This window comes from Aulostomus chinensis, chromosome 22 (assembly GCF_037954235.1).
Source record: "Aulostomus chinensis isolate RoL2024-O1b breed Wild chromosome 22, RoL_Achi_v1.0, whole genome shotgun sequence".
Taxonomy (NCBI): Eukaryota; Metazoa; Chordata; class Actinopteri; order Syngnathiformes; family Aulostomidae; genus Aulostomus; species Aulostomus chinensis.
In genome coordinates, this window is record NC_141341.1 from 6,952,501 (window position 1) to 6,979,120 (window position 26,620).

A 26,620-nucleotide genomic window follows, 5' to 3' on the forward strand; every position below is an offset into this window, starting at 1 on the left:
GACACCGAAACACGCACGTGCACCATGTTGCCATGTTTAGCCTTGTTCCCTCAGACAAGAGCTTCAGGAGCACCAAGGGAGTGCAAACAAACTCTTCCCAGGTCCGGGGCTCTGGTTTCAGCCTTCCGTCCGTTGCGGCTGGGGGGCCATGGGAACATGAAGTGCCAGGGGCCCTCTGTCAATAAGGAGCAGCGGTTCAAAACAATGAGAGCCTGCCTGCAAACAACACCACTGACAGACATCCACACAAAAGCGCATGTGAATAGGAGGCAGGCTCGCTCTCTCTCTCTCTCTCTCACACACACACACACACACACACACACACGTTAATGTACGCGAATAGACACATACATAGTCAAAAGCATAGAGCAAGCAGTGTGCGGTTGCCCACTGTTGTCTGATGACTGCTTCTGTGTGTGTACATTAACACTCAAACACACATCAGCGCTCACAGCCACGAGGAAATAAACACAGTGGAACAACTGACAGTGTTTACACGTCGAGGCCAGCATGAGTCGCTGCAGAAAATCTGCGTGACAAACATCAGAGCATGTGCTTTGAATGCATTCTTTGCATTTGTTTCTGCCTCTCTTTCCGTCCCAAGGTCAAATTAATGGAATTTGCGGGCACCGAGATAACATGACAGCACCGTGACTTCCCCATCAGATACTTTAATCAGCCCGCTGATCCTCGGGTACGGTCCTGTTCGACGAACCTGCACGTTTAAATGCCAAAGACTGAGTTCTGATTATCTCACATACTTTTGAATTGAAAGACTTAATCCATTAATGGGATTTTTATGCCGTAAATGTGTTTACACAGCTACTAGATACACCAAGGTTGTGCTGCATGTTTCACATGTCTGGTGCAAGAATAAAAGAGGAAATCAGAGTGGACGTTGACGGAGGAGGCGGTTTGTGTTTTCACATTCGTCCTGTGGCCTTGAAGTGCGATCCACGTGTACTCTCTGTTCACGTCATTTACGAATTAAAACTCTTTCATTCAAAAGCAGGATCAAATGATGTCAATTAACAGGCAGAAAACGTCTGACACAGAGGAGCTAAAGAAATATACAGGATATTCGTATCTCCACAGTTCTGAACAGCTGCGGTGATGAGATCACACACAGGAGGACAATTAAATGTCAGTTTAAAAGAGTCTTTTACCTTTTTTTTTTTTTTTTTTTACACCTTCCACCTCGTTTTTTGAACACTAAATAACTTCCATGAATTCTCCACCGGAAGTTTGAACTGATGACGGACTGAGCATGAAATTCAAAGACAAGTGCTGCCACCTGGTGTCGACTAAGACAAAAAACAAAAACAAAAAAAAACCCAATGACGTTTCAGAACAGCAGGTGGCAGCAGTCTGGCTTCCTGCCGTCCAGTAGAGGTCCAGTGGAGACACTCTGGGCTCAACATCTGGAACGACAATCAGATTACAGCTGACTAAAGGATGACAGCAAAAGCCCACCGATGAAGGGGAAGCTGCAATCTAACACCAAGGTTTTGTGAGTTAACATCACAAATCACAGCTTGAAGGGTTAAAAAAGGTCAAAGTGAGAATAGATTTGCAATCCAAAAACTTATCTGAAAGCTTCCACCACTGGAATTAAAGATTTGTTGTTGTTGTTTTTTTTTTATGACAAGAAAGATGAATGAGCAAATCCAAAGGTTTTCTTATTCAAAAAGAAGAAAACATTGGTTTGTAAATCCAAGCGTTGCTGGCTGCTGCTGGAGGGTGGCAGACACGACCCACTCCTCCACTGGGCAGTCACAGGTCAAGCTGGGAGCGGCGGAGCCTCACTTCATCCCGCCCGCACAGGCAGATCCTTCAGTTTGATTAGAAAACAAACAACAACAACTTTTTTGGGGGGCTGAACTTGAGAGTTTGCGCTAAAACATCTGTTGGTTGTCGTTTCAGCAGCGTTTCTCTCTCACAAATCAGATTTTGATAGTAAACATGTTCGATTGCACATAAGAGAAAGTGAAGTAAAAACTTCACAGCAGCCACACTGACATCTCATATGTAGTAATACTTCAGTAGGAATACCTATGAGAATGGACCACTGCTGCTATATGTAGTAATACTTCAGTAGGAATACCTATGAGAATGGACCACTGCTGCTATATGTAGTAATACTTCAGTAGGAATACCTATGAGAATGGACCACTGCTGCTATATGTAGTAATACTTCAGTAGGAATACCTATGAGAATGGACCACTGCTGCTATATGTAGTAATACTTCAGTAGGAATACCTATGAGAATGGACCACTGCTGCTATATGTAGTAATACTTCAGTAGGAATACCTATGAGAATGGACCACTGCTGCTATATGTAGTAATACTTCAGTAGGAATACCTATGAGAATGGACCACTGCTGCTATATGTAGTAATACTTCAGTAGGAATACCTATGAGAATGGACCACTGCTGCTATATGTAGTAATACTTCAGTAGGAATACCTATGAGAATGGACCACTGCTGCTATATGTAGTAATACTTCAGTAGGAATACCTATGAGAATGGACCACTGCTGCTATATGTAGTAATACTTCAGTAGGAATACCTATGAGAATGGACCACTGCTGCTATATGTAGTAATACTTCAGTAGGAATACCTATGAGAATGGACCACTGCTGCTATATGTAGTAATACTTCAGTAGGAATACCTATGAGAATGGACCACTTCTGCTATATGTAGTAATACTTCAGTAGGAATACCTATGAGAATGGACCACTTCTGCTATATGTAGTAATACTTCAGTAGGAATACCTATGAGAATGGACCACTTCTGCTATATGTAGTAATACTTCAGTAGGAATACCTATGAGAATGGACCACTTCTGCTATATGTAGTAATACTTCAGTAGGAATACCTATGAGAATGGACCACTGCTGCTATATGTAGTAATACTTCAGTAGGAATACCTATGGGAATGGACCACTGCTGCTATATGTAGTAATACTTCAGTAGGAATACCTATGAGAATGGACCACTGCTGCTATATGTAGTAATACTTCAGTAGGAATACCTATGAGAATGGACCACTGCTGCTATATGTAGTAATACTTCAGTAGGAATACCTATGAGAATGGACCACTGCTGCTATATGTAGTAATACTTCAGTAGGAATACCTATGAGAATGGACCACTGCTGCTATATGTAGTAATACTTCAGTAGGAATACCTATGAGAATGGACCACTTCTGCTATATGTAGTAATACTTCAGTAGGAATACCTATGAGAATGGACCACTTCTGCTATATGTAGTAATACTTCAGTAGGAATACCTATGAGAATGGACCACTTCTGCTATATGTAGTAATACTTCAGTAGGAATACCTATGAGAATGGACCACTGCTGCTATATGTAGTAATACTTCAGTAGGAATACCTATGGGAATGGACCACTGCTGCTATATGTAGTAATACTTCAGTAGGAATACCTATGAGAATGGACCACTTCTGCTATATGCAGTAATACTTCAGTAGGAATACCTATGAGAATGGACCACTTCTGCTATATGTAGTAATACTATAGTAAGAATATCTATCAGAATGGACTACTCCATCCCATATATAGTAATACTTCAGTGGGAATATCTATGAGAATGGACTACTTCTGTGATATGTAGTAATATTTTTGTAGGAATACCTATGAGAATGGACTAGTACTGCTATATGTAGTTTGTATTATAGTAAGCTTATGGACCGGAATGGAAAACTACCACTAAAAGTACTTATACTTTAGTAAGAATATGGCTCAGAATGGACAACAACAACTATAAGTACTGAGTACTTAGTAAGAACAGGTATTGGACATGATTCAGTAGGAACATTTATCTGAATAATACTGACTGTACTAAGGTACTCTTAACTAAGTGAAAACACAGAATTTGAACCGTGAATCACTGCGTATCAATAAAGCAGACACAAAGGTTAAAGCAATACCAAAGTTTTATTCTTAAAATGTAGTATAGAGAGGAACAGTAGTACAATTTAAACAGAAAAAGGATGTAGATCCATCTTTGAAAACTTGATAAAAACGTAAAAAGAGTAACCTGAATTTGCTTTGTGTTCGGAGGGCACCGAGGCGTGGCCCGAGTTTTGCATCACTGTTAAAGTTCGAGAGAAATTGAAAAATACAACCTTTTGCAACAGCGTAAAAAAATACAGCTGGGGAAAAAAAACCTCTGCTTTACATCTGTAGTGTTTTTGCTTTGTTTTTTGTTTTTTCTTTTTTTGTCCATATAACAAATACAGCATAAAATCTAAAATGATACATCATAGTTTTTTGAGTTTCATTCATTACAGTAAAATCAGTAGGATGGTAAATAGTATCAAAAGAACAAACAAGACAACAGGATGGTGTGATGAACAAGCACACGGCGTGAAGAAGAGAAAAGCAGAAGATTAGTTCATGGAAATAAACCACCACGCCAGGAGGTTTGTAGAACTGACTGTCAATGTGTTCCATTAAGTAAAGTTAAATAATATAGTCTTCATATATATATATATTTATATATATATATATCTTATCTCATATATTCTCCACATATATATATATATATATCCGTAATATAACCCCACCCACAGTGATTTGAAGGTAAAAGTGACACAAAGGATGAAGATCTCTACGACTTAAAATATATCTTCTTCCACCGAGAGTAAAGGGAAGTTACACATCTTCTGTATCATTAGCACTTGAGTATATACTGAATATTCCACTGCATATGAACAGATACTGCTGTTCCAAGGTTGTAACCCGCAAACTATCCGTGTTTCTTTAGAAAGTATGTGCTTAATGAAATAAAGGAGAAATGAAACACCTGTGGAAAAGGACGAACAAAATCTGTCATCGAGGGTAAAGTGAATGATACTGTAGAATAAAAACATTTAAAGATCTCAACAATTACAGACACGAGCAAGGATTTTCTACACTAAGTTTTCACCTGGCTTTTCTCATACATTATATTTCGACAATAATTAAAAACAATTTTGGTTGGACAAATACAAATTAACAGTCTTGATTGCATTTTGGAGTCAATATATATATATATATAATATTAAATAACAAAACAAAAATGTCTAATAAAAAAGGTTGCGCATTGGAAGAAAGACACAACAGTTGTTTATATAATATATATATATATATATAGATATATATATATATATAGATATATATAGTTCCATTCAGACCCGCTTTTGGGGAAGCAAAGAAACATAAAAGAAATTATTTTCATGAACGCAAAAGTAAGTGCATGTCTATGAGGCGCCATAGATCTTCACTTTTTGTGGAACAAAGTGTTTTCCTACCTGGCAGACCTAAAACAAAAACAAAAAAAAAAAAACAAACAAAAAAAAACTTAACATCAAATTCAATCATTGTGTATACCTTTTACACAAGAAAAATGGAGTTTCAAACTTAAAACATTACACATCATGATTTTCTGGACACTTTCTTCCCCTAACAATCAACGTTCAAGTGATTCAAAATATATAAACGGTTTTTACTATATAACTCAGTACCAAATATAAACAAACGTATACAGGTATTGATGTCCACTTAGGTCCTCATAACGTCGATTACAAGTACTGCCGGTAGTTCTACAAAAATGGTATGTGTATGTGTGTGTGTGTGTGTGTGTGTATGTACGTGTGTGCATTAAATAAAAATAAAAAGCTTAAAAACAATGGCAAAGCATACCTGATAGTCGCCGTAGCACAACAGTGTTCTATAGTTTAAGCTGATTACATACGTATAACTGAGTCAGTTTAAGCTTTATGATTATAAACATCATATATAGCCTGTAGGTCCAGTATTCTGCGACAAGCATTACAGCACCAAACGTTTCGTCATTTGGCAAAATTCAAGCTTTAAGTGAAAGTCAAATGCTTTTGTTTTAATTAACAATAAAGTGTTACTGTGACGCTGTGATTTGTATAAAGCTAGCAATAACATTTCCCCTTGTACTTCGCTTATTCTTTTTTTATTAATCTTTTTTTTCCGCTTAAGAAAAAAAACAAAAAAACCTCACATGGTCTTTTTTTTTTTGTTTTGCTTTGTTTTTTTTCTTTTAAGCGTATTCAGTAGTTTTTGTTTCCTGCTCAATCTTGGTGTGCGGTCTGTTTGGCACAATATCACAGCCCTCTTAAATTAATCATAAATATGGCTGTGAAACATTAGAGTCACAAAACAGATTTTTTGGTTCCAAGATTTGTGCAGGGAAAGAAAAAAAAACAGAACAGAATAATATTATATATTTAGCGCATCTAAACAAGGTCTACAGAGCAAGTTAAAAACCTTCTCATCTGCAATAATGCTCTTCTTCCATTGTACACACACCGAGCAACAAACTCTCTGATTAGGCAGAAAGCCACAGACATGACTGTGCATCTGCTTACAGACAAGAACAGAAATAAAAATTATAGCATTTGATAAGACCATAATAACCTCTCTTCATAAATTAAATAATTAACATTTCTTTTTTTCTTTTTTCTTTTAGACGATTGGCCTACCCCGACTCAAAACTACATCACCCAGCCCAACTTCCCCTCCCCCCAGATAACAGGAAATACAAATACATCACCAAAAAACCTGATTCATCATAATATTTGTCATTAGAATCTTTCTCTTGTGAGCGCTGGGCCCAGAGTTGGACACATTTCAACAATAATAAAATCTGTACATCTTGGAGTTCACTCTACCAAAGCTTTTTTTTTTTTTTAAATCCATCTCTTTGTCATATACTTGCACAATTAAGTAACCTCAAGGTTTGATAGCACTTTGGAGTTGATTGTTTACCAGCTAGGTTTGTGTACATATATTAAACATCAATTTATTTTGTTTCTGAAGCTTGTTAAAATTCTTTGTCCTCTTCCAGGGCAGCACCAGTGTTGCCCTCAACCCAATTTGATTGGTCGTTGTCAGCAGGCTCCTCCCCTTCCAGGTCTTCCCCTTCCTCCCCTTCAAAGTCTTCGTCGCGGGGGAACTCCATAGCATCCAGGCCCTCCTGAGTGGCCTGGTGTGAGTCAGCGCAGTCAGCGCACACCCCGTAGCGCCGCGAGCCGTGGCGGATCCCGACGCTGGCTGCGAGCATGAAGATCTTCTTGCAAACCATGCACTTGTACTTTTTGTCCTTCTTGTGCACCTGTAGGAGGAATCAAGACCAGAAGAGAAAATCAGGGAAGCGCGTTGGCCACCATTTGATGATTTGCATTCACTGGTAGATAATTTGAGACACTAAAAGCTGCATCAACTGATTAATTTGGCCACTTGAGGGCAGCAAAAATGACATTTGTGCATCACGACCTTCTGAGTTAACATTTATGCTCAACTTTTTGAAAACTTGCTTCGCTATGCATCCAATTCCATCAATTACTGGAAGTTGCTTCTGTCCAGCAGATGAATATGAAGTCAATTTCACACTACACAACTTTCTCAGATGGCTCTCGTGTTCTCAGTGCACTACTGAGTTAGTCTGGTTGTATTGAGCTCTGTTATATCAAAAGAATGCACACAAGAAGGGACACCGCAAATCTTGGATGCAAAACAGGATCTTTTGTTCCAAAAATGGGTGCTCTAGAAAAACATGGCCTCGGCGGAAAGAAAGGGATTGGGATATTATTTTGTATTTGACGTTTACAGCGCATTCCCAAATCTTTTTGCAGACTGTGTCCAGTGGGGACAAAACCAACCCTGCTTTGTGTTGCACGTACACGGAGTAGTTTTTCCTCTCAGTCTTGTGTGCTGTCATTGGCTGAAAGTGGCTGTTGCTGATGGATCCACATATTCAGCCTGCTAGATTTCTGACATGTGTTGGCGACGCACGAGTGACTCACTTGGCATCTGTGCTCGAACAGTGTGCACGTATTGCTTGGGTGCCAGATTTGCCTCAGATTGTAGACTTTTGTGGAATGTAAAATCATGAAGAAAGTCATTTTGAGTGAGCTTGAGTCCAGCATTCACTCATTCTCAGCTCTGTTTCTCATCTCCATCCACTCCTGCATATCTGGATCTTTAGCAGCTCAATGCTGCACTATGTGAGCTTGTTCCGGTGTCTGTTTACCATTTGGTGTTGAGCAGGCTCGTGTACGGCAGGCTTTCAGAGGTCTGAAAACAGCTGCTAGCTGTGGTCAAAAAAGACACTGAGAGCGGAGCAAACTGTTTACTAAGAGAGGCGCCTTTGAACCATGATCATTACACAAGAACAGCCACTTCAGAGGAACAGTTCTACATTTTGAGAAATGCACGTCGGGCTGTTATATTTAGGCTTAATTAAAAGATCAATATCGACTCTCGGGTCTCTACGCTTAGAGTTAACTGCTTGCTAACTCATGTCAGCAGCACATCACACTATATTCTAATTGTGCAAGGATGGAAAAAAGGGGGGGGGGGTACTTTAACTGTGAATAGAAGTTCCAAATATATGAAGCAAACAAAATGTCAATGGTGTGTAAATGCAATTTTTTTCCCACTGGAAGCTTAGGTTTAAAAAAAAGGGGGGGAAATGGCTCAACAATTCTTGTCTAATTAGCAATTAAAATGATAAGGTCTGTTTACACTTTCAATGTTGTCATTGCAATGACACCCCCTCTGATTCTAATTATTGTATGATCACAACTCACAGTCTCATGCTGCACTCACTCCCCTGAGCAACCACCTCCCACACCGCACCAGCGCAACGTTGTGAGAGAGCTTGAAATGCTGCCATATGAGGCCGAGAGGATCCTGTGTTAGTGTGCAGACTCACCAGGGAATGTCTCTTTACGTGCTCACGACGGGTGAACAGTTTGCCACAGATGTCGCAACTGAAGGAGCGCACGCCCGAGTGGATGATCAGGTGCCTCTTGAGCGTGCGGCGGTGCTTGGCGATGTAGTTACAGTGGGGGCACTTGAGCTTATTGAGGGCTAGGTGGGACGACTCACCTGGGTAGACAAGACGACACATGCAGAAAAAAAGTCAGCAAGAAACAGCGGGACACGTATGACAGCCACTTGTTTTGATGCAACATCAGTTTGTGCCGGTCCGTTTTCTAGATCTGATGTTTTCGCCAAACATCAAGAATTGCTACAGAGGCCGATTGAAGTGAAGGACTGAAGACGGTGGCAGCCTTGTAAACCTGTCAATGCAGCGCTGTGACAGTTGCTAAGTAACCGTTGCCTTCTGCAGCCCAGTGTAATGACGTTCGAAGTCTTTGCAGCAATATTAGGAATGATTCAGAATCATATTGAACATCAAGTGCAAGGTAACAACAAGAACAGGTTGTACTGTGTGGGGGAAATAATGCAGATGGGAATAATACAAAATAAAGGAAACTGATTTAACAACCACAGAGAACAATGAGAAATCAATGTGTGTTTGAAACTGCAACTGTACAGGGATCACAGGACCAATATGAACCTCTCCTCCCAGCATCAACCACCACTACCTACCATATTTAACAATAATAAACCTTGGATTTACATAACCCTCAAGCATCGTGGAGCTGCTGGTATCGACGTGATTTTATTTCTTCACAAGGAGGTAACTCAAGTGTCCTGAGACACAATGCCTTCTTCATTAAGCACCCTGTTTTTTTATGCCAACAAGCTACTGTGAGCAGCTGGCTAAACAACTAAATTAGCAATCTATTGATTTTGAAAAGGCTCTGAACAGTGTGAGTGTCTTCACTGTCGTGTATGGAAGAAAAGGGCCCAGCCTTTTGTTTGAGCAAGGAACAGACAACATTGGCGTTGTCAGGGCAGGTTGCTAGGGGGAGGAGGGTCCGGGTGGGGGGTGGGGTGTTGATGAGAAGCAGGTCACCTGTGTATTCCCTATATGTGAGTGGAAGTGCAGCAAGCCACTAATTTTGGCTTTGAACTGTCACCTACATACATACTGATATACAAAGCAGACAATACTATGGTTCTGATCAGTTTGTGTAAAATGGGATTCGTCTTCTTTTTCCATTACTATCATTATTATTATTATTATTATTATCTTTAACAGTGGGTCTGCCTGGTCCTCAAGCTATGCTTTTTCACAATTATCACTCACACATGCAGTAACACAGCAAATGACATGCACCATACAAGAGGTGTGAGATTGGGAGGATGATGGAACAATATATTCGATTTTGGTGTGAGTGAGTGTGTGTGTGTGTGTGTGTGAATATAAGATTTCACACATTTCATCTACATTGTGAGGAGTTCACTGAGCTGTTAAAAACATTAAATGTTCCAAAAGTTCCTCTGTCACAATGAATTAAGTGTTAGGCAACCGCCCACCCTTTAATGTATTTTATTTCATATGAATTTAGAGCTAAACATGCAACTCACATCCTGGTGTACTAAAGACAACGCCCCACCTCCTACTCGAGCCGAGTTAATTATTCTGTGCTGGATCAACATGTGTCCTCCATTCCCATGTCGTCTGTAAATAGACGATCATTTCATAGAACGCGATCTCTTATTTCAGGTCAGCCACACACTTCTGATGCTGGTCAAACCCCAGTTCCTAATCAGAAACTGTCCGTCTGTTCTCCTATGAAATGACACATGCCGACTCGACTGCCAACACTCACTAAGAAGAAGCATGTCACTAAGTTACTCTGCAGAAGCCTGTTCTTAAGTGTGGCATCTTACCATTCTCCCAGGACTCGCCTTGCTGTATGTCTTGAATGATGCTATACTGGATCTGATTGGCCAGCTCTGGGAAAGGGGGAGGGGACAGGAGAAGTGAGAGGGAGAGAGAGAGATGAGAGGCAGTTGAGAGCCTGGGAGTGGGGGGTGGGGTGGAGGAGGGGGGGGGGGGGGGGTCACTGCTCTGGACACTGTGTGTACATAACTAACCAGCCCCCACACGAAACAATGGAAGTTTCAGTTAACAAGGAAGGGAAAACAAACAGGCCCCTACTGTATGTAAAGCAGCGCGTTTCCCCCAATCAGCGTGACAAACGCATGGTGTGACCAGGCCTCCAGCAGGGAGGGGGTTAATTAAGAAATGACAGGAGTCAAGCCCTCACACCAGCTCAGCTTACACTCAGCTTTTGTAAGCGCTTGTGTGTGAGCACCTGTGTGTGCGTGTCCTGTTCCTCGAACATCAGCGCTTCAAGCCCATTAAAGACACGCCCCTACATGTGTGTCCATTCTTGCTGGGTCAATATTTGGTAAAGTAAGGACAACCTCAGTGCATTAGAGCAGCTTAGGGAGAGAAGGGACTGCCCCTAGTGGTGTGTGGCGGGCGGGGGGTTGGGGGGGGGGGGTTATTGTGTGTGTGTACTTCGCCAGAGTGTGTATGCAAATGCATTTCACCTGCTGTGTGTCTGCAGCACCCACCCTTTAAACAATCCACCAGCCTTGTTTGGAGAAAACCCAACACTTTACTGGCTGAGAGCGCTGACTGTGGGCTCGCCGTGGTAGAGGCAGACAGCCATTGCAAAAGCACTTACAGAGCTTCCAAACCACGGTTCACTTTCAACTGTTCTTATTTTCCACAACACTCGCCATCCTGTGGCTCTGCAAACTGTCTACCGTCAACACCAGCTGCCTCCACAGTTGTCTATGTCACCTTTTGGTTTTTCCTGTCTTTGGCAATCATAACCAACACTTGCTCTGCTCGTAGCACGGATAAAAACATAACCTTTGATGTCTATTTTGGCCCCTTGAATTACATGAAAAAAGGAAAAAAACATTTGATCAATTTTATCCACATGTGTTATGTACGGCAAAAAAAAAAGCATTTCTATTATCTTTCGAATTTCTGCTTTATTTTGACAGTGATAGAGAGGGAAGACAGGCAAAGAGTGAGGATGACATTCAGTAAAGGGTTGGCTTTGGTATGTAGGGCTCTCTCTACCAGGGGCTACTGGAGCCACAATTTTCAAACTTTAATCCCCCCTCCAGTCAAAAATGGTTTTCTTCTTGTTCCCACAGATGAATGTTTGAGATTCACTGTGTAGAAGAGTGTATGCGCAGGGGGACAATGCAAAGCTTTTTTCACACTGACCCGCTGCAGTGTAATTTTTCACAGAGCTCAGTGAAAATCTGATGTTAAGAGGCAGCCTAACTGGCAAAATTTGTAACATCATATATTTTGGAAGCTGATCCTGGTCACAGGCCACCAACTCATACTTCATATGTATCAAAGGGGGATGGCAGCCAGGGCAGCAGAACTAAAAACTAATTTAAAAAATATCATAATTTGGGGTTCTATGTTTCCATTGTTTGAGCAGAACTAAGACAGATCAAACTGAAGCAAAATGAAAGCCAAACATGTGACAACAGTTACTGACATTGTGAAATTGGAACAGCTCATGTTAGCATGCTCAAAAGAAAAAGAAATGGAATCAAACTATGACTGTTCAAATCAAGATGGCTATTAGTTGTATTTTTAGTGCAAAGTTGTAACCATGAACAAGATGGAAACCCTTCCTTGTCTTTTCTGCGAGACTGTGTGTATTTAGCCTGTAGAATAATCTAATATCCAACTGTAGACTGGTCATTGTACATCCTCTTTTTGCTTTGCAAAGCACCATTTCAGTGAAGAAGCAGTAACAGTTCCACAGTCATGTGACATATCCAGAGCAAGTCCCAACAAATGAGCACTGTTTTGCAACACAAGGCTAATCGAGTCTCATTCTACCAGACTGCAAGGAGACACTGTAGAAAACGCTGTCACAAACTGAAAACTTTGACAAATCGCTTTCTGTCCATAAATAACTGGAAAAATGAGAAACTGAGGCATTTAAAATGGCATTAATATGGTTTCAAATGCTCCCGTTTTACAAAGGGGGCCTCTAAACGTCAATAATCATCAGTTGAGAATCTTTTTTGCTGCACCATTGCACATTGAGTGTCCTCGCAGTCATCCTGTGTTACTCAGAGCGCCGACCACTGCCAAGGCCAATAACCCTCTCTTAACCTATCAGTTGTCTGCATTAAGTGGCTTGTAATCGGCCCCAAAATTTAATGAAAGCCTCCTCAGCTCCTGCACCACCAAGTTTCATGACGACTGGCCAGGTACGTTTTGTTGAGTCATAATGTAAAAAGCAATAAACATCAATGAATACATTACATAACATTACATAAATATGGACCTAAAAACATACTAATTTCTCTAAATGCATAATGATGGGAACTGACAGAGGTGATGGAAAGTGAGCATGTTGTGACAGTGCCGCACAACTCATTTCTGTTTGCTGCTCCGACAACCGCTGCTGCTGCTGAATGCAGCAACATCGAAATTAGTGACAGCTGACACAGGCACAAGCTCGTGTCCTGCCCAGTGGGGCTTCTGGAGATGCTGTGATGCACTGGGATATTGTAGTTTTACTATAACACTTAAACACACATGAAAGGTCACGAACAAAGGTATTAAAACAACCTTGAGTAAAACATAAAGCTTGTGTCGAGTTTTGGGTGATGCATGACACTTACTCGAACTGTGGATAATATTTTCCATAACCGTAGGTTCATTGAAAGAGAAAAACAGCTCTCCTCTCAGTTAACTTAAGTCACACACAGCCAGCACATACAACTAGACTGTGTGAGTTTACTGCCCAAAGTGCCTTCAGACAAACTATTTGGGTCTCTTGTTTCAGTACATAATGGAGATATTAGAGATTACTGCCTGGCTTTTCTTAAACAATGCCTGCTCTGCCTGTCTCAACTAATTTTAATGGATGGACAGAGACACATGTAAATTATCTGCAAGGCTGAAACAAACTGTCATTTGTGTACAGAAATCCCAAGTAAAGCACTGAATGTTAAGGATTTGTCACATTTATGGTTGCACATTTTTCCCCATGCTGTAGAAGCCTTGCCTGTTTCCTACAGAGAAGATCAACCTTACATAAACCCCTCAACGTGATAGATGCTTTTGTCAGATTTCATGTGAAGCTACTCAAAAATCCCCAACATTGTTGAGCAAGAAAGCCGTAGTCTGTCCAGACACATTTCTATCTACAACCAAAGGAATACACTTAAATTACAAGAAAAATTAATTTACAGGACAGTGTTAAAAGTCTCAGCACAACCAAATTCCAAATATTGTTGACTACACTTTACAGCTTAAAAATCAATCTTAAATTTCAAGGAAATTAAAAACAATCAACATAATACAGATAAATAGGGTCATTCAGAGAAAAGAAAATAAGCGCATCGGATTCTTCCCCTATGATTTTTTTCTCAGATCTTTTCATTTGTGTCTTGTCACTTTTTAAAAAATGCAATGCTTTAAAATGTGCATTTAACACAACCACTGACAAGTGCAAACATTAGAGATGCTTAAAAAAATGACTAAACAAAAGCAAGGCTTGATTGGTTTACGATGTTTCTAGTTTCGTTGCACCCATGACAAAAGACAACAATCCTTCCGATGTCAAATGGCATCAGAATAATTTGTTACACATTTCTCAAATATTCTGGATGACACTTCATCGCTGTAACAGTTCAATGGGGGGGGTTCATCAGTTTATCAGTTTGACACGTGACAAAGTGATTTGGGAGCCTCATTTCTGTAAACATGAACTTAATTTTCACAAATATTTAAACTGGACTGCATGATTGAATTGTTCAGTGTGGTTACTCAACTGTCGCCACGCAATAGATCAGTAAACATCAGCCTCAAATACTTCACTGTTACTACAAACCCAGTGTGGAGAATAGATCTGGGTAAGCGGTGTACATAGATATGCAGCCAAACAACAACGAGTTAAAGAAGTACACATGCACTCAAACTCAGCAAGCTTCTCTCAAGGCTATTACAACACCCTGGATCACTTCGCACATGCATTAAAATGAGCCTGAGGAGGAGTTGGAGGCACTAAGAGCATTCAAGCGCATTTAGGGAGGCTTGAGGGAAGAAATGTTTCCCCTGCTTTCTTCATTATCCTGCATTAGGGAGGACCTCTCTCTCACAAACACAAAATGCTGTTCTCTCTATCGTTCCACACACACTTTGTGCCTCACACATCCCCTCCCCCTGTCCATACCACTCCACTTAATATGTGATATCATTATGGAGTGCAATGCTTAATGGGGCCAACAGAAGGAGAGGACTGAAGGGAAAAGGAGAGATTACTAAGAGCAGTGCGCTGTATGTGGATAGAATGGAGCTGTGGATAGATTAAGGCACAGAGAGAGCGAGTTATCCAAGGGTACATAGAAAGCAAAGATTTCAAGGAGTGCAAAAATCTTTAGAGCGAAACAGGAAGGTGACCCTAACCTGATTTCCTCCTAAAATGAATGAGCTAAAAGGCCACTTGTGAATCACTTTGAAGACTTAATAAACTATCAAGATGTACCAACCTGCAGCTATTAAGACATCTCTGACTAAATATCATTATAGGAAACAAAAAAAAAATCAACCCGTACTCCGCCTCTCGCCCGAAGGCAGCTGGGATAGGCTCCAGCCTCCCGTGACCCTTAACAGGCTAAGGGGTAGAAAATGGATGGATGGATGGAAGCAAAAAATCATTTATTTGGTAACAAGTCTCTGCAGTCCTGTTAGGTTGAGACAAATGATTCCAGGTAGGCAAAATTTTCAAAAGCCCCCTGCTCAGCAGTGATGAGTGGAGATCATCACTGGGAGCAATTCATTTGTTGGCAACACATGGCAGGTTAAAAGCTTGATAAAAACCATCTCTGCTGTTTGGTGTAACAACAGGACACTAACTGAATGCTTTAAATCCATCCTTTTTCTTGGTGTAGGTTTGCTGTGATCAATAACTTCTGGTAGGATGAAAAGCTAAAAATACCAGGCACGAAGGGTTACATGATGTCTGAATACTCCCGGCCTCTTAACGGTAAGTTTGCAAACACCTGCAACCAGGAAGCAATGAAGCAAATAGCTTTCAGGACACAAACTATTTTGCAGAGCTTACAAACTGTAATCAATCATGGAAATTAATTAACAACCTTAATGCAGAAAAAAGGCAGTACACTGACTAATGCTGCGACATGACATAACTGGTAACTTTCTTCAACAAGCCCAGAGCTAGATTTGCACTCATGATAATCACAAAGTATGGAAGTAGCAGTCCTGATCCGAACAGTTACAGATCACAAGGACTCCTATTGCTAGCCAAAACATGGCTACGGTTTAGAGGATTGTTTACGTCATTTTATCAGTTTGGCTGTCATGAAAATCATCACGATTGCCACACTTGTACCTGTTCCCCCTGCTGTGTCGTAAGCTTTATGTACTCAACACACATTTACGTCTAGTTATGTCAACATTTCTCATAAGTCCATCTACCATAAATGAAGCCTACCTAATTCATTCTCCAAGCGAGAATACACTATCACTCCCAGAGCCAGGAGATTAATACGGTTTCTTTGAAAGCTGTGTGTCATTGCAGCTAAGGGTGTTAAGGTGCAAAGTGTGTTCTACCAGCGTTTTCGGAGAGGGAAGAGAAGTCTTCTCTGGGATAGGAGGCTGATGGCTGGATGAACATTCCCTCATCAAATCCCTCCTCAGGGTCTGGTGGGAAGTTGTAGACAAATCGCCGTGTGGTGGTCTGTTTTTTCCTCCGGCCGCTGCCAGCTGCAGCATCCGGTGCTTCTCGTTTTATTGCTGCCGGTGCTGCTGCAGCGCCGCCTGTGGCTGACTCGTTCCAGACGAATACCTGCGCCTGGCCACTTGCCACCCGCATTTCATTGGTCTCTGCTGAATCAGAGGAGTTGTCGTTGTGGTGGGTCCAGCTTGCAGAAGCTCCGGGGGTCACAAGGGCACAGCCCTCTCCCCCTACCACTGTCACCTCTATATCGCTGGTCTCCTCCTTTACCCTGCCACCTTCTTCTTCCTCCTCCAGTGCTTCCTTTCCTTGGTTGTTGCTGGCTTTGATCGACAGCTTTGACAGGATACTGGTGGCCCAGAAGTTGCTCGGCTTCCGGTCCAGCCCTCTCTGCCCCTCTTTGGCAACCATCTGCCTTTTGTTGTAGTCCACCACCACTGAATCAGGAGCCTCCTGCTTGATGCTGATATTCAGGGCATCCTTTATGAATGCCCGACACGACTGTACAACCTCTGTCATCTGAAGATAACTCGCAACAGACATCACCTCAATGGCATTTTGGCTTGTGAGCAGCAGATTCCCGGAGTACAGAAAGTCGAGGATAACTGAGAACCCCTGGACAGCAGCAACATCCAGGTGTGTGACCGTGGCCTGGTCCTGTGCCTCGCTCTTGGTCAGACAGTAGAGGGTTTTGAAGTAGCGGCTGCCCGCCACCAAGATATTTTTGTGTGCCCGGAACACCTGGCCTGAGACGACTATGTTTACGTCACAGAGGATGCCACTTTTGCGTTGCTTGTCCAGCTCCTGGAGAAGCTGGTAACAGTAAGAGTTCTCATTGGGCTTGTTGCGGTAGTCTTCCTCTGAGGAGTTAGTGGAGGGGCTGGCATTGTCTGAGGGTCTCACCATCTCCTTTTAAGAGAAAGAGAAAGAGAGAGAAAGAGAAGACTTGTTGATTAAGATTTTTGTGTGCTCAAAGCAAACACAATTGCACAACACATACAATTTCCCTTCTTGTAGTGCCGTCTCTACAAAATACACTCACACAGAGAAACAGCCAGAGGGCACCTGACACACCTGCCCTCAGGGTGAAACAGGTTTGACAGGCTTTGTATGGGGGAGCTGGGATAAATAACAAGGTAAAAGCTGAGCTCCAATAGATTGAGGAGTCGCATTGCCACAAACGCAGTGCTCAGTTCAGTTTGTTGATTTGCTCTACAATTTGCCCCATTCAAAATTACAGGAAATGTTTCCCATATTAAATTTCCAGAATGTATTTGGGGAAAAAAAATCCTAGATTGAACACTGTCATATTATTTGTAGAATATGGTGTTGCATTTTCAAGTAAGAGGCAGCAAAGTGTCTTGTGACTGTACTTCAGTTGAGAAATGAGAACTGTTCTCTCCTTGTTTGAGTGACAAAGGATTGTGTGAATGGTTTAAATATTTCAATTGTAGATGGCTGAAATATTCAATTTAATATAGTGTATGCTGCACTTAAGGATCTCAGCATGTACCAACATTTTAAATAAACTAAGAAAACATAGTGCTGCATTTCCGTTAATTTTAATGCACAATTTGAAGAATAAGAAAACGATTAATAAAATCCGAAATGTTCTTCATGTTTTTTTACTTTATAGGAGATACAGACGACTTTGGCGAATACGTTTGTTGTCACGTTACAAAACAAAAAGGAATTTCATTCGTAAGAAGGACATGCAGACATTTTATTCGGAGCTGCAGGTGACCTGACGATATAATTTGGAAATGGCTTTTTAAAGAAACAAATGAAAATCCAATCTGAATTCTGCCTGTAAGAAGAGGAGAGGAGACAGGCTATAATTTAAGATTCACACCAAGGACTCCCAGTTAACAGTATTATAGTCCATCACAAGTATTTTTTGTAACACTAAAATATTTCTCTCTTTTGAAGATCCCTGTTCTCAAAACAAATCATATTTGTTTTTCCATGACAAATTAATGTATTTTCCATCTGTTTAGCCTGGAACTTGACTGGAAAGTAGTTTTACATGGATCTATATACATGTAGCTTGTGTACAATAAAATTATAGATGTCAGAGGGGCCCTAATTATACCTGGAGGATGGCTGACAGGTGTCCAAAGTAGGACAAAACCTGACTGTAGGACAGGAGGGAACTGGCCAAAGCACAGACCTACCCTGTACCAGCCCCACTCCCCCTCCTCTGCTCCCCCTCAACAGGGCAAAGGGCCAGCCTGGTACAGAGCGAGAGGAGTATATGATGCACACGTGTTTACCAGGGTTAGGTTAATACATGCACACAGCCAAAAAAACATGGCCCAGTTAAAAACAACCAAACAAAAAAATGAAATGCATGAGAACGCACAGAATTCTACAGGAAAGTTTTCACACACAGATGTAGCAGCATGTACATCTCAAAATTGCACAGCAGATGTCCTAATCCAGAATAATTCACATTGCTCAAGCCCTGCATTCTGTCCCCTCCCACCATTTCTTCTGTGCACACATGCAGTTATACACACACAATAACACACAAAAACCAAGCTGCCTGCACATACACACAGCTGGGGTTTCAGCTCGAGTAATTCAGATTAAACCCATTTCTCTGAGGTCCCCACCCAGCCCCCACCCCTACCCCCTCCACACTGCAGCTCTTGTCCAGGGCAGCCTGGGCACACAGGATAGTATAGGGGGGCTTATCATCCTCTGCCACAGCTGGAGGGAGAGAGATGGGATGGAATGAAATGTGAGGCAGAATGAGGGAGAGATGGAGAGGGGAAAAAGGGAACGTGCTTTATAGGCTAGAAGAAATAAAGGGTTTAGACAGACCACATATAATGTGACACAGCTGAAAAGAAGTGAGGAGTTGTGAAGTAGAAAAAAAGAAAATTACTCTGAAAAGATCAGAAAAGGTTGTTGCATAAATGAAAAAAGCACAGATAGTACAAGCACGAAGAACACTAGTGAGATTGTAGAGAGTGAAACCTTGAGCTTCGAGAAAATGGGCAGACGAGAAAATGTGGCACAGAGGGGGAAGCAAAGCGAGTGCGATAGAGAGGAGTTGGGTCACCCCATTTTAGCCTTCACAATAGCCCATGTTCTCCCCGAGGCTCATTGTCCACTCACTGTGGGTCTTTGTGAAAGGGCTCTGAAATCACTCTCTTATTACACAGCAGCTCCCACTTGCAAGCATAGAAAGGAGCCAGGGTGCATGTGGGTGAGACGAAGAGGATGAGGAGAGGGAGAAAAATTATTCCATGATATACACATCAAAGCCTCTGGATAGGCATGGTCATAATGTTGAGAGCTGTGGAATATTTGGCACAGTGCAGTGAAGGGTAAGAGTACTACACAAAAAAAACTTGCATATTCGTCAGAGGTGGATTGCCAGTGATCACACATGTTTTTTTTATTTTAAGTTGGTTTTCCTCTATATAGATAGTTGAGAGCTTTAAATTTGCTGCACTTTATTTAAGATCCTGAGAGAAAAATATGTTCAAAAACCTGTTAACAGTCAGAAAGTTGCATAGAAAGAGACTATATTGAAGCCATAACAGCTCTCAGACTCCTAGTTCCAGAGAATTTTTAGATACCATTTATCATTTAAAATAACTAGCAATCACAACTCAAAACCCCTCAACTCCCCACAGCTTTTATCCATTACGCAAGGCAACAGGCCAGAGAGGTAAGACTAGCCTTGCAGTTCTGATATGAGCTGTGTGTGTGTGTGTGTGTGTGTGTGTGTGTGTACTTATTGGAGTCAGGGAAGGACAGAAAGGTACTGGGTAAGTTGCCCGAGACAGGCCTCATCAGCAGCATCATTCTTTCACCAGATGTGCCACGTGTGAGCTCGGAGCTTGGGAGAAACAGCAGACCAACCCTGCATAGCAGATGCTGCAGGCAAGACCAGCTTCAACGCAAGCTGCAAAAGCCAGGACCAAGAGAAATATGTGAGAACAATAACCCCTCAGCCCCAGCCTTGACATGGCTACTTTCTTATTTCAGAGAGTGATGGTAGAAGCAGGAGCATGACAGACCAAAACAGGGGCTATAAGAATTAAAGAAGGCCCTCTGGAAGAATGATTTATTCTTGGTTGACAGTCCTTCAAAATTTGCAGTGAAGAGCCATGGAGAGCTGATTTACAGGTTTATCAAATGTACCAAGATGGCCATAAATTCATGCTCGACACAGCAACTGACTGAACAGTGAGGATACGCTGCAACTACACAAACCTAAACAAACCACAAAGCCCCAAGGCCAGCAGATCCGTGACAAACATGACACACCTCTAACAGATCATGTGATACAGCACTGTCCTCATGCAACATAATGACCCACTGGAGCCAGTTTTTGTTTACCTTTTACGCACACATGTTCACCCCTGTCCCCTCACTTGTCTGACCCCACCCAATCTCCATGAAGTCTCATGACCAGCCCAGGCCTGAGGCCATCACCACCAGTGCTTCCCTAACTCCCTGCGTCTACTGTGTCCATCCCCCCCATCCCAACCCCACCTAACCAGTTGGTCCCCAGATGCTAGAACAATACTTCTGTGTGCATTTGGCCCAAGGTGTGGGAGGGTTGCTCTGAGTGTCTCCCGGCCTCTTAACAATGCCCTGCCAGAAGAGTGGAGGGACGAGGGGAGGGCAGAGCCACTAATTCAACAGGAAGAATTCTCCCTCTGGCTCGAGCCCACCCAATTCTAATGACCTGTGCCCCCCAATAAACATCCCATCTACGAATCTAGCAAACACCAAACAATAATGGGTGGGTTCCCTTTAAAATTAGGGGGGCTCACTCTTCATAAAGAATATCCCATATGCCTTGACAAGGTGAAAATGGGTTGTGTAAGAACCCCAATCTCAATTTTGTCCCTCGGGATACTTCAGGTTATTTGATCTTACCATCCATTAAGACAGACAGTGGCGCCTCAAAAGCCTACTGGTTAGGATTCACACTATACAATCACAACAACAACTTTTTTGATTCCTTCCAATGGCAAAATTAAACATGTCAAAATGCACTCGGGACGCAGTTTTCAACCTGATCAGGATTCAACATGGGTCACACATTGGGGAAACTTAAATCATTGTAGAGGATCAGAATTAAATTAGATTGTTTTGTTAAAAAAAGATGAAATTAGAGAGTGACAATGTGCAAAAAGCTGCTTAGTGGGGAAACATTAAAGGAGGTAATTATTCATTGTACCTCCGCATTCATTGATATATATGGATCAACAGTTGTAGAATTAAGTCTCTGTACATGGTGATCACAAAGGATTACTTTGTGAAAACTGAAGTGGGTTGAGCACGTTTAGTAGCCCTACAACATGCACACATCTTCTGGAAGAAAAAGCGTGTCCATTTTCAGTTCATCAAAACTTTAAGATTTCTCAGATACATGATGGCACCCATGTCCAAATAAGAGAACCAACTACCCATATTTTCCTCATGTTAACCTTTTACCAATGTGCAATGGGGAAAATCCAAGCACGAGACTGTACCTAGAGAATTAAGGCCAGCCCCCTCTACAAAGAGACCCACATTTACCACAGCTGCCCTTGTGTGCAAAGGCTAATCGAGTTAGCTTTAACAAATGCAGCAGAGGCCTGACTAACATCAGGAATGGGTGAATAGAACAAGACGCTTGGCCTGGAATACCATACTTTTCATTGAATGTACGGTTTCTTAATGTAAGCTAAAACGTTCTCCAATTGAGAAATGTGAAGATTACCCCTTTATAAGGAAAGTGGACATATGAACTGCGTTTCACTCAAACAGAGGTTAAACATAGCCACAAAAAAGAGAATTCTCATGAAACTGCAATTGGAACTTTATCTTTTCAGCTCTATCGTAAAAGAGGAAATGACTTGGATAACCTCTCAGAGCAGTGTCTGGGGTCCTTGTTGCTAGGGAAAAGCCACACCAGGCCCCTAATCCACTCCTACTGCTCTCCTTACCAATTAGAGATGTGTACAAGTTAGTGGATCACTTTAAGTCATTCTGATTAGTGATTGCGTGTACAAAAGGAAGGAACTAAATGTAGTAGGCCAATCCTCTTCGCTCACAAATTAGAGTCAAATAGCAGCCCAATCTTAATTCCCCTGGCAGCTCAGACCATTGTCAGAATACACGGTACATTGTGACAATCCAGAAGGAACACTGAGTATGTTCTTTTCCAATATACGATTGATGAGACAACTGCCCTTTGACACCAGATTGTTCAAGCAAATATGCACACCCTGTTTTTATGAGGCCACAGTGGGAATACTACCTATACTGCAATAAACATAACAAACCGATAAAAATAGTTAATACACATCAATAAAGACAAAGTTCACAAAATACAACCATGGGCTGGATGATTTGAATAAAAACTATTCCTTACTATGACAATTCTGTAAATATTGTTAAACTTAACCCAATCTTAGGTCTGTCCTTACACGGAAATTAAACTAAGTATCCTTTCCAAATGATATGGCATTGTTTTAGTAATCTGCATAAAGAAAGAGGCCTTCATCATAAGATATGCCCCAAAGTTGTAACAGTAGGGCCCATTAATCCACAAATATGTGGATGACCCGGTCAGGTGATGCCATGTCATTCTATTAGGGACATCTATTTCACTCATTCAAGTCAAGTGAATGCAGGCCAGGCATGCTATCAGGCTACAGGCAACATAATTTACTCTCCCCCTCTTGTCCACCCCTGCAAGTGACACCATCTATGGATTTTGGGGGGTCATTCTAGCACAATGCCTCTAATTTAGCTCCCCAAAGGGAGGAGGAGGTGGAGGAGGAATAAATGCACCAGAGGTCATACGGGACTGCGAGCCAACAGAGCTGCATGAGAGGGCCAAGGGGCGGGGGGTTGGGAAGAGGTGCGGCTCCCCAAAGGCTGCTAGGGTCGAGCCCTTGCCATTGTGTGACCTCTAGCAAGCTAGCAATCAAGACAGCTGCTGATGCAAGAAAATGATTTACTGTACCGGGAGAATATACATTGAAGCATCTAAAGGCGCAGTCATTAATAATTACTTCATAACTTTTAAGCAACTAAAGAAATTAATTATAAATGGTGACGAGCTAGTCAAACTCAGGGAGGCATCCAACGGTGTGATAGTAACTAGCAGGTGTCATAATTACCAGAACGAGCTCGAGCGAGTATCGCACTAAAAGAGTGGGCAGGCAGAAAAAATGTCAGAAAAATCAAATAAAGCAGAGATAATTCACTGTACTCAAACTGAAGTGGTTCGGTGTATTTTTTTCCCCAGCTGCAATGTTAGCAGATTCTGGCCACGCAGAGGGTTTTCCACTGCCGCCTCTGGCCACCAACCTCCGGCTAAATAGTCAAGACATAAACGGCTACTTGGCTAAGTTAGCTGTTAGCGCAGGTTAGCAGACTAGCTAATTAGCCAAAGGAAGGGATTGTAGTCTTCAATTAACATTAATGCCGTTTTCGCCATCGTCATGTAGAAACTGTCATTTTAGTGAGACAAAAAAAATAAACTCATGTTTTCAGACAAACGGGCGACGGGTTATTTAATGCTACCTCTGTATCAAAACGAAAGCGAGCTAATGTTACCTGTTTGGTGGGGTCATTCCTCCCGTGCTCAGAAGACAGGTGATGTCTCAGCAGCAAGGCCCGTTTGTAGTTTCGACTGCCTTTGATTAGCTCGTCGCTGTTTTTAGTGGCAATGTTGTGACACCAAGAGCAAGACATCAGTCCTGTCTCCTGACAAAATTTGAGCCATGGAAATTCTTGTAACCAAGAAGCGTGGAATAGTGAGTGTTTCTGAAGCAACGTCTGCGGTCTCATCTCTACACCAGATTTCCTGGATCCCGTCTCGCCTCCCGTCCCACCGCTTCCCGACTCCTGGCTGTCGGCGTAGCTGGGACCGTTCCCCGCTGTCCAGCTACTCCCCTCCCTGGAACCGTCCTCCCCTTCCACCGAGCCAACGCGATCGTCTCCGTTCCCCGCTGCCCAGTTCGCCCCTTCCGGGTCCTCTTCCTCCTCCGCCTCGGGTTCTGTGCTATCGCTGACAGACCCAGCGCCCTCCACTCTCTTCTGCGATGGTCCTTTCGCCCCCAGATCCCTGTCCTCTTCTTGATCCGGCCTGTTCCCGTTAAAATGTCGGTCTTGACAGGCCGGGGCCTCCCAGCTGTTACAGTTTCCCCCTCCGATACCGCTGGAACCCGTCAACCCAGCTAATCCACCTCCTCGGAAAGCCAACGACCTGCGGTTTCTCTCACCGGACATTTTTTCTTAATATAAATTAGAATCTTCACTTTCTCAACAGTATTCCTCCCCGACAAAAATCTCATGTGATTGTAAACGGTGTCTTTTCCGAAAGAGATGGACCGTCGTCGTGTCTTTTCTCAGCTTTGGCCCTCCCGGTGAGAGTATGTAGGTTATGCGGAAATAAATAAAGGTTTTAAACGCATAATGAATTTCAGGGTTCTCGCTGCGTCCGCGCAGGCCCCGCAGAGGTCGAATGGCAACGACTTTCCTCCCCACAATGCACCTCGAGCAGAGAAAGGGGGGGTTGGAGAGGGAGGGGGCAGCTTTTAAAGGAAGATGGGGGTTCTGTTGATAAGCAAGGGGTCTTTTGTGTTTTAAACACTGCACCCATTTTTTTCTTCCCCCGAATGCTTTTAGTCTTTGTAGCTTGTCTGCTAATTCAGCTCCTAACTGCAGGCTACTGCGCCCCACTTCAATCCTCCAGCAATAAACAGGGCTGTCAGAGAATGTCTGTTAGCCCGCTGAGTGTCCCTTTTTCTCCACAGTACTGTTACGATATTCAGGTGTTAATTTCATTAGCTCTTATAACATTTGATAAACTGTAAATTATTGCATTCCTTACTTGATTTTGGAATATATTTGCTGCCCGGCCAATGTATAAATAAATAATTATTATTGTTTATTTTTGTGTAAACAGTGCAGGACTTTTTTCACAACTTTGAGCTTAATAAGCAATGAAAGGCATAATTTTATAATGTAAAGTAGCCTGCTCTATATGCTGTTGCTATTATCTGCTGTGTATAAAAAAAGGTTTAATGAAAAAAATTAGATTAAAAAAAGAAGGAACGATAGTAAAGCTATTTCGCCCCCGGACACTAGGGTGTCATACAGTAAAGTATTCCATCTCCATTTTCTCGTGTTTCCTCCCTGTACTTATGTTTAGGTCCAGCAGGTGGCGGTCTTTCATGTAAACGCCTTTTTTCTATACTCGTTGTGAGTATGTATGTGTGTGTGTGCGCGCGTGCGTGTGCACGTCTGCGCGCGCGTGTGTTTGTAGTGGTTGGCATAGTTGGGTATATAGTTTCAGTGCTGTCCAATTAAGGGCTTTGCACACAGCGTGTGAACAAAAGTAGGACTTAACCCATGTTTTCATTTGTATATCCCACTGTGATGATTAAATTCCCAGGGAGGGTTATCTATTTATTGCTGCAGCTAATAGCAGTATTGGCTCTTAACTTGACATTAGACGTGGAAAGGATTTCAAAATGTTAATTTGCCTGGCACTGATTAGGACAGAGTACAGATCAGATCTTCAGTCTCAGCGTCAGGTTAAAAATAAATCCATCCCTGCAAGTGTCCTTAAATAACATAAAGAATAATTCAATATCAAATGTAATTAACCATAATTGTTTAATAATAAAAAAATGAAATCATTTTCTAAAAAATGCTGTAAATATGTTACTTGTTGCAAACATTTAGAGATAGCAGCCACTCTGACTGCAAAAAACATCAAATCAAATCAAAATAACAATAATTAAAGGAGTGAATACATGTGTTTTTATGTATTACTACATTATCTTGTTGGAGTTTGCTGAATAACACCGGCTTAGTAACGAAGCTGTGTTTACTTTAACAGGGATATTGATTAGCATGTTTCTTCTTCTTTTTGGTTTTAGATCAGAATATTTGTATTTTTTCTAATTATTTCCCGGTTTGTCACCGTGTTACACTGACTCGTGTGACCATCACCCTGCCTCTAATCAACTGAGGTTTGAAAGATGCGTGTTTAAATTTGTAACAAACAAGAACGAAGCGCCCAAGTAAAGTCGTTGCCAAGCAGTAATGCAGTGTTGATGGCGTAAAACTCGATCCACG

At 41.9% G+C, this 26,620-nt stretch overlaps 1 protein-coding gene across 2 annotated transcripts; it reads right to left on the reverse strand.

Moving 5' to 3' along the window:
- Nucleotides 1-5,984: 5,984 nt before the first annotated feature.
- On the reverse strand, nucleotides 5,985-25,029 carry zbtb10 (zinc finger and BTB domain containing 10). 2 transcript variants are annotated; one of them, XM_086193632.1, is made up of 5 exons: nucleotides 24,089-25,029; nucleotides 16,387-17,419; nucleotides 10,638-10,703; nucleotides 8,764-8,939; nucleotides 5,985-7,161 (listed from the first exon to the last, which is right to left on the reverse strand). In XM_086193632.1, the coding sequence occupies exons 1-5, from the start codon at nucleotides 24,761-24,763 to the stop codon at nucleotides 6,871-6,873; spliced, it is 2,241 nt and encodes a 746-aa protein (XP_086049758.1). In that variant the 5' UTR covers nucleotides 24,764-25,029; the 3' UTR covers nucleotides 5,985-6,870. The 2 variants fall into 2 exon arrangements, with proteins under 2 accessions (XP_086049758.1, XP_086049759.1); XM_086193633.1 differs by lacking the exon at nucleotides 10,638-10,703.
- Between the last annotated feature and the right edge of the window lie 1,591 nt (nucleotides 25,030-26,620).

What these genes read in the sequence shown, in the direction of transcription:
- zbtb10 (XM_086193632.1), bottom strand. Translation starts at nt 24,763, where the DNA reads ATGTCCGGTGAGAGAAACCGCAGGTCGTTGGCTTTCCGAGGAGGTGGA. An exon ending in GGAATGACCCCACCAAACAG is followed by an intron (nt 17,420 to 24,088) that starts GTAACATTAGCT and finishes TTCTCTTAAAAG; the next exon opens with GAGATGGTGAGACCCTCAGA. An exon ending in AGGCGAGTCCTGGGAGAATG is followed by an intron (nt 8,940 to 10,637) that starts GTAAGATGCCAC and finishes TTGTCTACCCAG; the next exon opens with GTGAGTCGTCCCACCTAGCC.